Source organism: Tamandua tetradactyla, chromosome 11 (assembly GCF_023851605.1).
Source record: "Tamandua tetradactyla isolate mTamTet1 chromosome 11, mTamTet1.pri, whole genome shotgun sequence".
Classification (NCBI taxonomy): domain Eukaryota; kingdom Metazoa; phylum Chordata; class Mammalia; order Pilosa; family Myrmecophagidae; genus Tamandua; species Tamandua tetradactyla.
This window is the reverse complement of record NC_135337.1, coordinates 79,322,098-79,335,927: the sequence shown is the minus strand read 5'-3', so window position 1 is coordinate 79,335,927 and position 13,830 is coordinate 79,322,098. Positions and strand designations below refer to the sequence as shown.

General features: G+C 59.8%; 1 protein-coding gene across 2 annotated transcripts in view; it reads left to right on the top strand.

The window, feature by feature from the left end:
• The first annotated feature begins 2,046 nt into the window (after positions 1-2,046).
• Positions 2,047-13,830, top strand: part of GNA11 (G protein subunit alpha 11) — a 36,782-nt gene continuing 24,998 nt past the window's right edge. For both annotated transcript variants that reach the window (XM_077121202.1, XM_077121203.1), the window contains exon 1: positions 2,047-2,213. In XM_077121202.1, the coding sequence (XP_076977317.1) occupies positions 2,078-2,213 (136 nt within the window). In that variant the 5' untranslated portion in view covers positions 2,047-2,077. The remainder of the gene's footprint in view (positions 2,214-13,830) is intronic.

The following is a 13,830-nucleotide window of genomic DNA, read 5'->3' as shown; positions in this document are numbered from 1 at the left end:
GAACGGTAGGGGGTGGGGGCAGGGGGCAGGCCAAGTGTCCCATAGCCAGGGAAGCTGTGAGCAATGGGGCCTCGATTTCCCTGGCTGTCACATGGGTTTCCAGTCCCAAGAACACACCAGGTGCCTTTGTTTTTCTTCCTTCATTTGAAAAGCATCAATTGAGCACCTACTGTGCGCTTGGGCTTTGTCCTAGATTTTTTTCCGTAAGGGGCCAGGTAGGGAATACTTCTGGGTCTGTGGGGCATCTGGCACCACCGCTCAGCCACGGTAACAGGAAAGCAGCGCAGACACATAAAAACAACGGGTGTCGCTGTGTGCCAGTAAAACTTTGTTTATAGATGCTTAAATTTGAATTCCATATAATTTTCACATCTGGAAATATTATTTTATTTCTTTTCCCGCCCCCCCCCCCCAAACCCTTTAAAAAGGTTCAGTGAACCGTACAGAAGCCTAGCAGTGGGCCAGACCTGGCCTGAGAGCCATGGTTTTCCAACTATGTCTAGAACCACTCCCTTCCTGCCCTCAAGGAGCTTGCTTCCGTTTGGGGAAACTGAGTCAACGGATACATCCACGGAAGAAGTTATGATTTCAAATCTTGCTTCAAGAGAGGTACTCAGCACGATCTGAGGAGTCAGGAAAGGTCTTCCTGAGGAAGTGATGTTAGAACTGAGACCTAGAGGATAAGTAGGAGTCGGGCGGGAGGCCAGAGAGGGAGAAGGGTTACAGACAAATTCAACAATGCAATGGGAACACACTTATGTCGTTAGTATCCGGTGGCTGCTTTAGTTCCATCTGCAAAATGTGGCTAAAAATAGCAGCTGGGTAGAGTTGGTATAAAGCAGTGCCTGGTATGCAGCAGGCACTCCGTTAAAGCTTATACCCCCTCTGGTATATAATAGACACTCCATTAATTCTCAGGTGCTGCATTAATGCCTGGCCCATGCACGGTAGGTAGCAGAGGCTGAATTAATGCACATTCCTTGGTTGGCATACACCAGGTGCTGCACTAATGCTTGTTCCATACCCAACATATGGCAAGTTCTGCAATCATGCACTGCATTACAGCTTGTTCCATGACCAGCATATGGCAGGCACCGCCCTAATGCACATTCCTTGCTTGCTATATAGCAGGTACCACATTAATGCCTGAACTATGCTTGATACATATCAAGTGCTGCTGGCTTATGCTTGTTTAATGCTGGTTTAATTCCTGGTTTATGCTTCTTCCACTCTCAACATATAGTAAGCGCCACATTAATGCCTGGTCCACGTCTGCTATATTCAGTAGGTGTTTCATTAATGCTTGTTTCAAGAATGGATGCGTGGAAGGACCATTCCCAGCGGACTTCCCGGGAGAGGCAGCTTCCCGCACACTGGCGACCTTGGATAGGCTAGTACGGCGTATCGCGCGTCAGGGGGTCCAAGAACCCCCAAGGACCACCGCAGTCCAGGCGGCGCCCCTGCTTCCTTGGCCAGGCCGAGCGAGGGCCGAGCTGGGCCGAGCGAAGCCGAGCGGGGCCGAGCCAACCAGGCCGAGTCCTCCACATTCCCACAATCCCGGGCGGCCCCGCCCCGACTCCAGACTGCGCGTCCCCCTTCCCACGTCGGCGCAACCTAACCCGCGGGCGCCCCTGCCCCCGCCCAGGCCCCGCCTCGCCCCGCCCGCACACAGCCGACGCCCCGCCCAGGCCCGGCTCGCGCCGCTAGTCCCGCCCCCGCCGGTGGGCGCGCGGGGCCTCTGCCCCCTGCCATTGGCTGGGCCGCCTGCCCGTCTGCCGCGGCTCTCCCGGCCCAAGGTTCGGTTGTCCGGCGCTGTCGCTCGGTCTCGGCGGCTGCGGTTGGCGGCGGCGGCGGCGCGAGGGTTGCGGGCGCACGGGCGGGAGTGCGCGGCTGGCGCGGCCCGAGCAGGGACCCGGCTGCGCGAGGCGGTGGCCGAGGCGGGACCCGGCCGGGCTGGGGGCCGAGGGCCGAGGCGGGCAGCGGCCAAGGCGGCTCCGTCCAGGGCCCGGGGCCCGGGGGGCGGCGGCGGCGGCGGCGGCAGGCGGGGGCGGCCGCGGGGCGGCCCGGGGCCGGGACGATGACTCTGGAGTCCATGATGGCGTGTTGCCTGAGCGATGAGGTGAAGGAATCCAAGCGGATCAACGCCGAGATCGAGAAGCAGCTGCGGCGGGACAAGCGCGACGCCCGGCGCGAGCTCAAGCTGCTGCTGCTGGGTGAGTGCGGCCGGGAGGGCCTGCCGGCGCTCCCCGGCTCTCCGGTCGGGTCCCCAAACCTTTTGGAGTCAGCCCCTGCCTCTGTTGTCCAGATTGGGTCCCAGACCCCACTGGGGCCAGCCCTTGTGTTTGCTCCGGGATCAGCCTTTGCCTCTGTTGTCGAGATTGGGTCCCAAGCCCCCTTGGGGCCAGTTCTTGTCTCTGCTGTCCATCGGGGCCCCAGAACCCTCCAGGGTCACCTCCTGGCTCTGCTGTCCAATTCGGGTCCCCAAACCTTACGGGATGAGCCTCTGCCTCTGTCGAGATTGGGTCCCAGACTCAACTGGGGCCGGCTCTTGTCTCTACTGTCCATGGGGGCCCCAGAACTCGGGTTCAGTCTCTGTCACTGCTGTCCAGTTTGGGCCTCAGAACCCTCAAGGATCACCTGCCATTACTGGCCATTAAGGTCCAAGAAGTTCTGAGATCAGCCCCTGCTACTGCTGTACTAATAGTTAGGGTCCTCAGAATGCTCTGGGGTCACCTCCTGGCTCTGCAGTCCAGATTGGGTGCCAAACCCCACTGGAGCCAGTCCTTGCCTCTGCTCTCCAGCTGGGGCCCCAGAACCCTCCCACGACAGTATCTGGCTCTGCTGTCCAGATTGGGTCTCCCAAAGCTTTTGGAGTCAGCCTCTGCTTCTACTGTCCAGTTTGGGCCTTGAGAACCCTTCAGGGTCTGCTCCCTGCCTCTTCTCATGGGGCAACTCCCACACCCACCCCTTTCCTCCAGGCCCAGGGCTGGCCTTTGACCCTGTCCTGCTGCCCCCAACATTTCTTCAGGGCCAGACCTTTGGGCAGTCTTCTGCAAGATGCACCCCTCCTCTCCCAGGATCCCATTTTGACTCTTCCCACCAGGTGGAGCCCTGTCCCCTACTTACAGGTCTGACCCCCGCCAGAGATGTCTCCTGACCCTTCAGAACCCTTCCCCTGCCTCCTTTTTCCTCTGCTGGGGGGTGGGGGTGGGGGTGGACCAGCTCCCACAGAATATACAGCCCTGGAGGGAAGAAGCCCAGCTTTCTTCCCTGGGGTTTCCCTGCTGTAGCTAGAGGCTGGGGCGGAGTTGACAACAGTGGGAGCTTGCCTGAGTTTTCAGAATTGGCCAACTCTCCACCCTCCCCTCCTTTCCTTAAACTCTCCAGGGGAGTTGGGGTGTGGATTTAACCCGAAGGGCCTCCTTGGGGCCAGTTTGCCCTCCCTATCCTCCTCCTCCTGGAGAAAGTCTGAGTTCAGGTCTTCATCTCCCCAAGGCACACCTGTTACAGGGAGCAAGTCTGCCCAGCTGTCTGCAAAGTGTTGTCACTCCAAATATGGGCTGGGGAAGGACGCACCTTTGCAGTCAAAGGCAGGAGGTCGTTTACTAAACAGAAACCTGCTCCCTTCCCTGCCCCTCCCCAGCTCCTGCTTTAGTTCCCGGACTGTGGGCAAGGTGGGAATGCTTGCGTGTTGCTCAGAGGTAGCTTGGAGGGGGCGAGGGAGGGGCTGCTGCAGAGGGGTGGGGGGGTGGGGGGGCTCTGAAGAATGGCCGTGGTATAGAGGCGCTGAGTCTGATGGTGGAGAAACTGGTGCTGGTCAGCGGGTTGGAAGGTGGCTGGTCTTGGCGGGAAATTGCTTGAGAGGAGTTGTCGATGAAAGACCTGCCCTGTGTTCTTTAAAACATAAGTTCCAGTTGACCTAAAGGTTGTAGAACAGGCCACCTTTCCAGGAAACTCACACAAGCAGAGAGGTGACTTTAAATTGGGAGGCAATTCTTGCAGTGAAATCTGAGGGGCATTTTTGGAGGATGGCATGGGACAGGCTAGCTTTTGTGGTGAGTGGTGGATGTGTTCCTTTTGGAAGGAGAGGGTTGGAAGGCCCTGGTGGCATGACGCTTCAAGCATCATGCCTGGGTGGCCGGGTGAGACACTTTGGATTTAGGACAGAACTTGGGGGCAAGGATGCAGTTGAGCAGCTTGGTAGCCGCAGCGTAGGGCTGAGTTTCCGTACTCCTGTCTGGGAGACCCGGCCAGGCCTGGACCTGGGGCAGAGGCTTGGAGTGAATCTGAAAGTGCTGCTGTTCAGCCCCGCAAGCTTCCTGGTGTCTGCTGAAGGGTGCCCCCTCCCCACTGGGTGACTCCCTTCCCCCTTGAGTGTCCCTCTCCTTTGTCCCCTCAAGCCTCAGTCTCAGGCCCTTTTAGCCAGGGCTCCTCCATGGAGAAGCCAGTCCTGCTGGATTGTGAGCTTTCCAGAGGGTAAGGGGGTCCAGGGTCATCTGCTTCTCAGAGAGATCCCTGAACCCCAAAGCGTGCAGAATCCCTGAGGAGAAGCCCTCAATGCTGAGCCCGGCTCTGCCTCCTATGGGAAGTCCTCCAGCCTCAAGGCTCCTGGATCTCTTGCTTGAGCATGGCAGTCTTCACTTTGGCCCGCCAGGCCCTTGGGTCAGCAGCACTGCCTTACCAGCTTTCCTAGCTACCGTTCAAGCCTTGAATTTGGTAACAGCCTTCTGAGGCAGGGGCTGCGAGTCCCTATTCTGTAGGCTGAGGGGGCAAGGGAGAGGCCCCTCCCACTTCTGTGGTTCATCCTCTCCTTCCAGCCAGCCAGTGCATGTCCCCATTTTGCAGGGAGGAAAATGGAGGGTCAGGCACAGGTGCCCAGCGTGGGGAGGTGGCTGCACTCCTGCTGACCGGGGGTAGGAGCTGGGGTCTGCTTTTCCTGGATCCCTTCCAGTCCTCTGTGGTCCAGTGCCAAAATGCTTTGGCTGGTGTAGCCCCATGCAGGAGCCCTTTCCACGGGACTCCTTGCCCTTTTCCCCTGCCCCTCCATGGCTCCTTTGAGGTGTTTCGTGATGGGGTACAGGGAGGCTGGTACAGCGGGTTGTGGCCTCTGCTGCCATGGAGGGCTGGTTTCTGGGTGTGAGACTCTGGCCTCTCGGCCCCAAGGTTGCTACTTTTTCACTTGCGTGTGGAGCCAGGTGGAGCAGCGTGTTGACTTGCTGACCGCCTCGCTCACCTTCCACTTGGCCCTGGGGGTCCTGGAGCCGGTCTCTGGTGAGCTGGACTCTAGGACCAGCGGGGCCTTTTCCCGTGCTGCCTCTGCAGCTCCACTTCAGAAGTCGTTTTACTCCTCACACGTGCATCTCCTTTCCATAAGGCAGGGTCTCTCCACCTCGGCCTTGTGACACGGAGTTGGTTGTTCTCTGGGGTGAGGGTGTCCTGGGCACTGTGGGGTGCTGAACAGCCTCCCTGGGCCCCCCTCCCCTCCATCTGATGCCAGCAGCACCCTCTCCATTCATGGCAACCGAGGATGTCTCCTGGGGAGCAGAACCCCCGTTTGAGAACTGCCCCCACCAGTTCTCAAACGGTGGAACAGCATAAAGCATTTGTTGAAAACCTGGGGTATAATCACCATAAGTGGTTCAAGAAATCGTATAGGTATTGCTTGAATTACCTCAAAAAGTGAATATTTTTGTAAGACCCAAAGCTGTGTGTGTGTGTGTGTGTGTGTGGGTGTGTGTGTATGTGTTTTCAGGAGTCAGTGTATATGTGAACATATATACGTCTGTGTATATGTAGAGAGAGTTTATTAGGCTTGTGACTCTAGTCTCCATCCTTGTCAATCATTGGCCTGTTGGTGGCGAGGACTGGGTGGATGAGCCTAGGTCACTGAGCGCGTGCTTGACTGGCATCCTCTATCCCCCGCCGCAGGCCTGGGGCGCAGAGGCAGGGGTGCCGGGGCGCAGAGGCAGGGCTGCTGGCTCTCCCATTCACCATCTGGGCCGGGCCCCTCTCTGTTGGCTGTGGCAGACTTAGCGGCTTCCTCTTGATGACTTTGTGGGAATCCCTGTGGCCGGGGTCCCCATGTCCCCAAGCAAGGGGCAGCTGGCGCGGCGGCGGGATTTCTAAATAAAGCAGGGTGGTTAGTTCTGAAGGCTTCCTGTCCGGCCCTTGCGGGTCCCCAAAGGACGCTGAGAAGGCCCGGAATCCGGCGTGGAATCCGGCGTGGGGCGGGGCGACCCCGCGGGAAGGGTGTGCCTCCAGGGCCGGGCACGTAGTGGGACCACAGGCTCCGCACAGGGTCATGGTGCTGTCTTCCTGCCGACGGCAGGAAGGGCGCCCGGGACGGCCCTGAGCAGGGCTGGGCTGATCAGTGACTCACCCCAGAGCGTTCGGAGGGCCTCTGGACTTTAATTTTAATGTCTTTTTTCTTTGCTAAAAGGCATCTGTTTTCTTGGAGCCCAGAAGTGTTGCTCAGAGCTAACCTCTTCCTCAACTTCCCTGCTGGTCCCAGGAGGGGCCCTGAGAAGTGCTGATCTTGGGGTGCACTTGCTTCCTGTGCTAGGGGTCCTGGCCAGAGCCCAAGGCTACTCCCCGCAAGGGAAGCCTCCAGGAGCCCCCCGAGGCTCCCTACCTGCCCCCCCAGGTTGGCTGTGCCGGCCTCTCGAACCGGGGCCTGGGTCCCAGGCTGAACCCCCACACACTGCTGCAGAGCCTCCAGTCCCGGCCCACCGGCCGCTGCGGTGAGGGCAAGGAAGTGCTTTCCCGCAGATGTTTAACCACAGGTTTCACTTTCTGATTTTTGTGGCAGAGCCTTCTCCGTGGTGAGACCTGGGGGGCGTTCAATTCAGTCGCTACTCCTGGCCCGGAAGGTGGGGCTTGCAGTGAGGAAGGTCCCCCTGACTACAGGGCTGGGAGCGGGGTGCCTGGTTGAGGACTCTGGGAAGGCCACTGGGCCGGGTCCCAACTCGGTGGCGGCCGGTAATGGACTCGAGCCTGCTGGCCTGCTTGTTGAGGACCGCGAGCTCCTTGGGCCTCCTGGCCAGGGCAGCCACGGGCTTTGGAGATCCCCACGTGCAGATATCCTGGCCGAACTTGAGGCTGCTCCCAGAACCTGGGTCCCAGACCTCGGCGTTGTTGGCAGGGGGAGAGGTTTGGGGGGGTACTTTGGCAACTCCTCGAGGCTCCAATAGCTTCTGTCTTGCTCCGGCCAGTTTCCCTGGGGCCTGGTGCCTCCAGGTGGGTCGTCCAGGTGCTGCCTGCACTTGACTGCACCAGCGTCCCCCGGCCCCACTCCTCCCTCCCCATCCCTGCAGAAGACCCCTGACTGAGTTCTCTGCCCCTCTGCCCCCCACTGCTGCCAGGCTGTTGCTAAAGCACAGGGACCGGGTGTTCGGTTCCTGCTGGGCCCGTGGGCAGTCCTTGGGTCCATGGACCTGCATCCCTCATGGGCTGTGGAGACGGCTGGGATTCAGGGCCCACTGCTGCTACTTAGCTGTATGACCTCAGGCCCGTGCCTCAGTTTCCTCATTTGTGAGTAAAGGGAGGTTGAGGTCGTGGACTCAGCAAGGACCTGCGATAAACGTTCAGCCCTGTGTCAACCACCCCCCCTCCCATGTTCGCTGCCACCATGGCTACGTTGTCATGGCAACTTGTTCACTATTTCCTCAACCCCCAGTGTGTGTCTGGCACGTGGTAGGTGTGCTGCCAGGATCTGTTCCATGAACACATCCCTTCCTGGACTGCTCAGCAGTGCTCCTCTATTAGGGTCTCCCCTTGGCACTGCTGACACGGGGCCAGCTCGTTCTGTGGGATGGGACAGTCCTGGGCCCTGTGGGGTGTTGAGCAGCCTCCCTGGGGTCCCCTCACTCGATGCCAGCAGCACAAAACAAAATGCCCCCAGACATCACCAGACGGTCCAACTCATCCCCTGTTGAGGATCACTGAGTGCATGCCTGTGAGCCCCGTTGCTTGCCTGGGCCCCCGACTGTTCCCTCTATGGGGCAGCAGTGAGTGGTGTCAGCCCCCCACTCCCAGGCACCAGCACGAGCCCTGCAGGTCCCAGGCCTGCCAGAAGTGGCTTTGGAGGGGCAGTGTGATCACTGGCCTTACACCCCCAGGGAAGATGGAGAGGGTGAGCCCATCGGGCCCAGTGAATGCATGCTAACAGGGGCTGCAGGGTGGCTGGGGGCTCGTTGCCACCTGCCCGTGGTTCCCACACCGATTTGTAGAAAAACAAGGCCCCAGGGGCAGCTCCGTGGCCTGTACCTTGTCCCTGCACTCAGGGTAGGCGGGTCACTCAGAGGGCTGCCCTGTGCCAGCTGACAGGGGACAGTGGATGAGACCCTCGGAGGAGGGTGGGATGGGGGGCATTGGACGAGCCAGCCATGCCTCACCGCCTTGGTTTCCTCAACTGTAAAATGGGGGTGCAGCCCCCCCCCACAGGATTCCAAGCGACAGTCAGAGAAGCACTTGGGCAGGTCAGAGCTCGTCAGGGGGAGCTGGCTGCTCTGTCTTGTCACCTCTGGTCTTGCTGCTACACGCTTTGCATCACCTCTCTGTGAATAACTGTCAGGAGGGCCTTGGGAGGTGGGAGTCACCCCCAAGTCACCCCCAGGCTTGGAAGACACCGGGCCACAGGTGGCGATGTGAAGCCGGGGCCACCCAGACCTCGTCTATCTGCCTCCCCGAGCCCCAGAGAGTCCCCTTCTGTTAAACAGGAGTAATTACACTGACCTGGCCGGTGATTGTGAGGACGATGCAGGGTGAGGTGGGTGAAAGCATGTCCGAGTAAGGGACACCACCATCGTCGTTTGTGGCATCCCTGCTGACCGGTGGCCTCCTTCTTGCCACCTTTGTGGAGATAAGATGCCGGGACGGAGTCCAGAAGTCTATCCTGTCGCAGCCCGGGGCTCAGGTCACCTGTGGGACATCGAGGCCATGCGGGGCAAGGTCCTGGTCCTCCCACCCCCCTCCCCTCATCCATTGGCCCCTGAGTGGGCCTTTCCTATCCAGCCGGGCAGGGGTCTCTGGAGGGCAGCCCCCAGGGTTGAGATTTGGGTTCATTTCTCTAGTTGCTAGTGTCTGGTCTTGTCCCTGGAGAGATGGGTGGACACAGGCAGGGCACGTACCCAGGCCCAGCACCCAGCTGGCTTGGAGAGTGGGATTGGGCTGGGCTTGGGGGCTCAGAACCCTGTGTTGCACGAATGATACTGTGGTGATACTGCAGGGACAGTGTCCCAAGCTTGGGTCTGTTTGCTCAGAGCCCTCAGGTGGAGGTGGAGCCGGTGGCATGGCCTGGTCCTGTGGCGATGATGTCTGGGCCTCTCAGCCCCCTCCAGCAGGGGCCATGGCCCAGGTGCCACCCGGCAGACTTTGCCGCCTTGGTGGAGATAAGATGCCGGGATGGAGTCCAGAGGTCTATCCTGTTGCAGTCCTGGGCTCAGGTCACCTGTGGGGCATCAAGGCCACGCGGGGAACAAGGTCCTGGTCCTCCCACCCCCCTCCTCTCATCCGTTGGCCTCACAGTCACAGCTCCTCCTTGGAGCCCTTGAGGCTGACCAGGGGCTCCTCCCTGGCTTTCCCTCTGCCTGAGTGGTGATCCCCCAGCAGCGTGAGGAGACGGGCATCCTGGGGCAGGGGGACAGGAAAGGCCGAGCTGGGGAGCCAGGGGCCCTAAAGCCATCCAGTCCACAGTGGTAGCCTTGGGACCTTTGGAAGCCACCGCATCTCCCTGAGCCCCAGTTCCCTCTGTCAGGCAGGGGTGTCAGGTCCAAAGCCCATCGCCCTGAGCCGCATTGGCGTCCTTGGTTTCATGGACCCCTGGCCTGGAGGTCGGCCCATCTTTGAGTGTGGGCCTGTGGCCAAAGCTGGTGGCATCGGAGTGGTAGTCTGCTGGGCCGAGTTTCCAGGGGCTGGGACCACATGGTTACACACACTGTGCATGCACACTTGAAAATATCAGCCTTGCCCGGCCTAGCCCAGACCTGCCTGCTCCCAGGTGCAAGTGTGTGACCCTCGGTTTTGTGAGTGTGGTGTGTACCCTGCCAAGGGCCCCTGGGCCCCCTGCCCTCCACCCGGAGTCAAGGCTTTACTATGCATTTTACCTTTCACAGTTATGGATCCCGATGGGGCTCTGCCCCAGCTGCAACCAGAAGTTGCCCTGACCCCAGGTGCCACCCGCCCTGGGGCCTTGGAGGTGGTGCTTGCTGTGGATGGGGAGGCTGGGTCGTTACAGGTGGTCCACCCACACGCCGGGCCACATCCCTCCTTTGCCCAAGTTGGGGCATGTTCCCCGGGGCTCCAGGCTCCACCTCAGTCTCCCTGCTTTGCCTTTCAAGGTCTTGGCCTAGGAATCAGTTGGGTCAGTGGCATTCACATTCTCCTCAGAGGTGGCTTCTGTTCCTCCTCTCCTGGAAGCTGGTCTCAGCACCAGCAGCGGTGACTCGAGCCCTTTCCAGAGTGACTAGGGATGGAGCAGCTGGTGGCTTCCAGCCATACTGCCCCTGACCCTCAAAGGGACCCTGTGGGCAGGTGGAGCAGGCATCATGGCTCTGTTTTCCAGGTGGAGCATTCCTCACACACACCCCCCACCAGATCTGTGTGGGTGGATTGTCCCCCTGGGTCTCTGTGGGTGGAGTGTGCCCTTCCCAGGTCTCTGTGGATAGAGTTCTCCCCCCTACAAGTCTCTGTAGGTGGATTGTCCCCCTGCAATGGAGTGTCCCCCCTCAGGTCTCTGTAATGGAATGTTCCCCCCACAAGTTATATTGGTGGAGCATCCCCCGCCAAGGTCTCTGTAAGTGGCACATCCCCCTCCCAGGTCTCTGTGGGTGGATTGTCCCCCGCTGAGTGTCTACGGGTGGAGTGTTTCCCCCCATGTCTCTGTAGGTGGGGCACCCCCCCCAGGTCTTTCTAGATGGAGTGGGAGTCCATTCCTCTGGTCTCTGTGGGAGGAGCCCCCCAGGTCTTCACTGGCCCATGGCCCTGCCCCCTGGCTGGCTCCCTCCATCTTGCCTGGAGCAGGTGGTGGGCTTTAGCCCCTTTCCTCCTGGAGTCCAATTCTCTAAACCGTGGATGGGGGGTTCCCACTGACTTTTCAGTCTATGACTTTTCTGTTGAGCAGGGAAAGTGTTTCTGGTCAGGAAACATGACAGAAACTCCGTGGGGCAGTTGAGGAAACTGAGTCACAGAGGTTCTGTCCCAGGACCTTGGGCATGAATGCCAACCCTAGGATCAGGCTGATGGCCACATCTCTCTGCCGCACCCTTCGCTTCCCACGCGCCATCTCAGTGTGGCTTCTCGCAGCCCCAGGGAAAAGTGCTGCTGTTGCCCCGTCTTCTGGGTGAATGCCAACCTGACTGAGCGCCTGCCTCCGCCTCTGCCTGCCTGTGGGGCCCCGCGTTGACCGTCATGTTCCACCGAGAGCCATGAGGCCGATGGCGCAGGCTCCTGTGTCCCTGACACACACTTGAGATCAGCCACGACCCCAGGCCAGGCTAGACTGGGGGGAGGCAAGACTGTGGGAAGGGTCCTGAATTTTGTGCAGGGGTGGGGTAGGCCTGGGGAGACATTTGGGGTCCCTGGAGCAGGCAGACTTCGTGGGGCTTTTGTTTAGTTGGAGTTTGTAGTGAGAATATTGCAGTCCCACGCCACTATAAGAAACTATGCTGGGAGATCCCATGTACCCTCTGCCCCGCTTGCCCTCAGTCTCTCTGTCCATCCTGCTCCAATGAGTGTGTCTCCCTTGGGCCCTCTGCAGCCCCGTGACAGTGCCCTCGCCATCCCCGTTCCACTTACGAAGTGGTGGAGACATGACAGCTTGTCCCTCTTGGCTCTGACGTGGCAGGCACCAGGTACCCTCTGTCCCCGTCCCCAGCCTTAGTCCCCTGTCACCATCGTGACGTCGTTCCTAGTGCCCGATTGCTAGTTTTTCCCACGAGGAACCTGAGATGGGGAGATGCTTTGTCAGGAAGGGGTTCTTGTTTCCCAGTCTCCTGGTGCTGGCTGGCCCGGGCCTGGAGGGGTCTGCATGGGTACAGATGGGCTCCTTTGGGGTTGCTGGTCTCCCCGACTGAACCAGGAGTGCCCTGGGAAGCAGCACTGCATCCCCACCCACGCTTCTGCCCAGCACCTACCGCCATCATTTGCTGAAGGGAACCATGTGTCTTGAAGGCCTCCTCTGGATCTTGCCTTTCCCAGTCCAGCATCTCAGCCAAAGAGCAGTGGGATGGGGGGGTGGGGGGGCCTGGCCTGGCAGGCGGAAACGTGGGAGTGTGGGCTTCCGCCTCTGATGGGGGGAGGTCTCGCCTCTGTCCCCCTCGCAGAGGGACTTCCACCGTCCTTCTGCCTTTTTGAGCATCACAGGTACAGGGTAATGCCCCATCTCACTGGACCCGCTCACAGAGCCCCCAACCAGCAGCCCTTCCGTGCCCATGAACACTTGGTGTGGGGCTGCCCTCGGGTTCCCCGTAAGAGGGTGCATTGTTCTCGGCCGGGGGCACGCAGGTGTGCAGATTGGTTCACCTGTCGCTCGGGCAAAGCTGAGTAGTGCAAGGCCCACAAGGCTGGAGCGATCTATTTTCCTGCTCATGAAAGAAAGTTTGCCGACTCCCACATCAGACGCTCTTGGCTTGTCCTTCTAGTGCTACAACTCTGGTCTTAGTCCCTTTGGAATGACAGACCTGGAACTACGGCTCCATTCGCATAATTTCTGAAGGCTTGGCCTGGCGCTGGTGTCTGCACTCCAGGCCCCTTGGCATCCCCTCCGCGCCCCCATAGTAAAAAGCTCCATCCCGCGCTCTTGGGCACTCTGCTCTTTCTGCTGGGTGCCAGGCGAGGAGGGGCGCTTGCCCACCATTTCCCAGTTGCTCCCCCATTTACACCCATTTCTCAGATGGGGAGACTGAGGCCTTGAGGGTGCGGTTGCTTCGGAGCGCAGGACCAGCTGATGCATCTCTGCGGGAGCTTCTCGGTCTTGGTTCTCTTTGCTGTCTGGCGACAAGTGCTCTCCACCAGTTGGTCTAGGTAAGCCGCATCCATGAGGCTGGAGCAGGGCAGGCAGCATCCCCAGTGGTGAGTCCCCGGGCCCCTGGACCCTGCGCCTGTTCCTTCTCTTCCTAGCTTCAGGGGTGCCGGGCATGGTCTGTGTCCGTTGCTGTTACTACTTAACTGGCTCTGCTGCAGCGCCCGGGATCCTCCTGAGCCCGCTGGAGCTGGGCAGCACCAGTCTCCACTCTCTGCTTTTGGGGAGCACCCGGCCCTTGCATCCCAGCCCCCAGCTCCTCGTGAGGCTCCCTTCCCTGCAGGGTCTCACCCACTTATCTTCCTTCCACACTCCACTTACCCACTCCTGATCCTCTTGGATACTCGGGGGAGCCCAGGCCCTACAGCTCCCTGAGTTAGTCAAGCCAGGTCTCAGGCCGGCTTTGTTGCAGGCAGACCCGTGAGCTTGTCCTGCAGCACCCCGTCTTCTCGGACACAGGGTTGAGATGTGTCAGCCAGCCGGGGTCCAGGGTACCCCACGTGTATGCCCTAGGTGGGTGAGCCCGGCTGCCCCCCGGCCTCCACATGTGAATGTGCAGAGACTTGGTTATCATCTCCTGTTGCTTTAGTTTGTGTCCGAAGTTTTGCTATTCCACATATTGCTGTGGAGAACTTTCCTGCCTTGCCCCAGGGACCGCAGAAGCTCCTGGGCCTCTGCCTGGAAGCATCTGGTGACATTGCCTTCCCCTGTGTGCACCCCATCCCCTGCAGCCTGCATTCTTGGGGGGCCATGGGGCTGCTAGGGGCTGCGGTGTGAAATCTGGGGGACAGAAGGTGAAGACATGTGCTTGG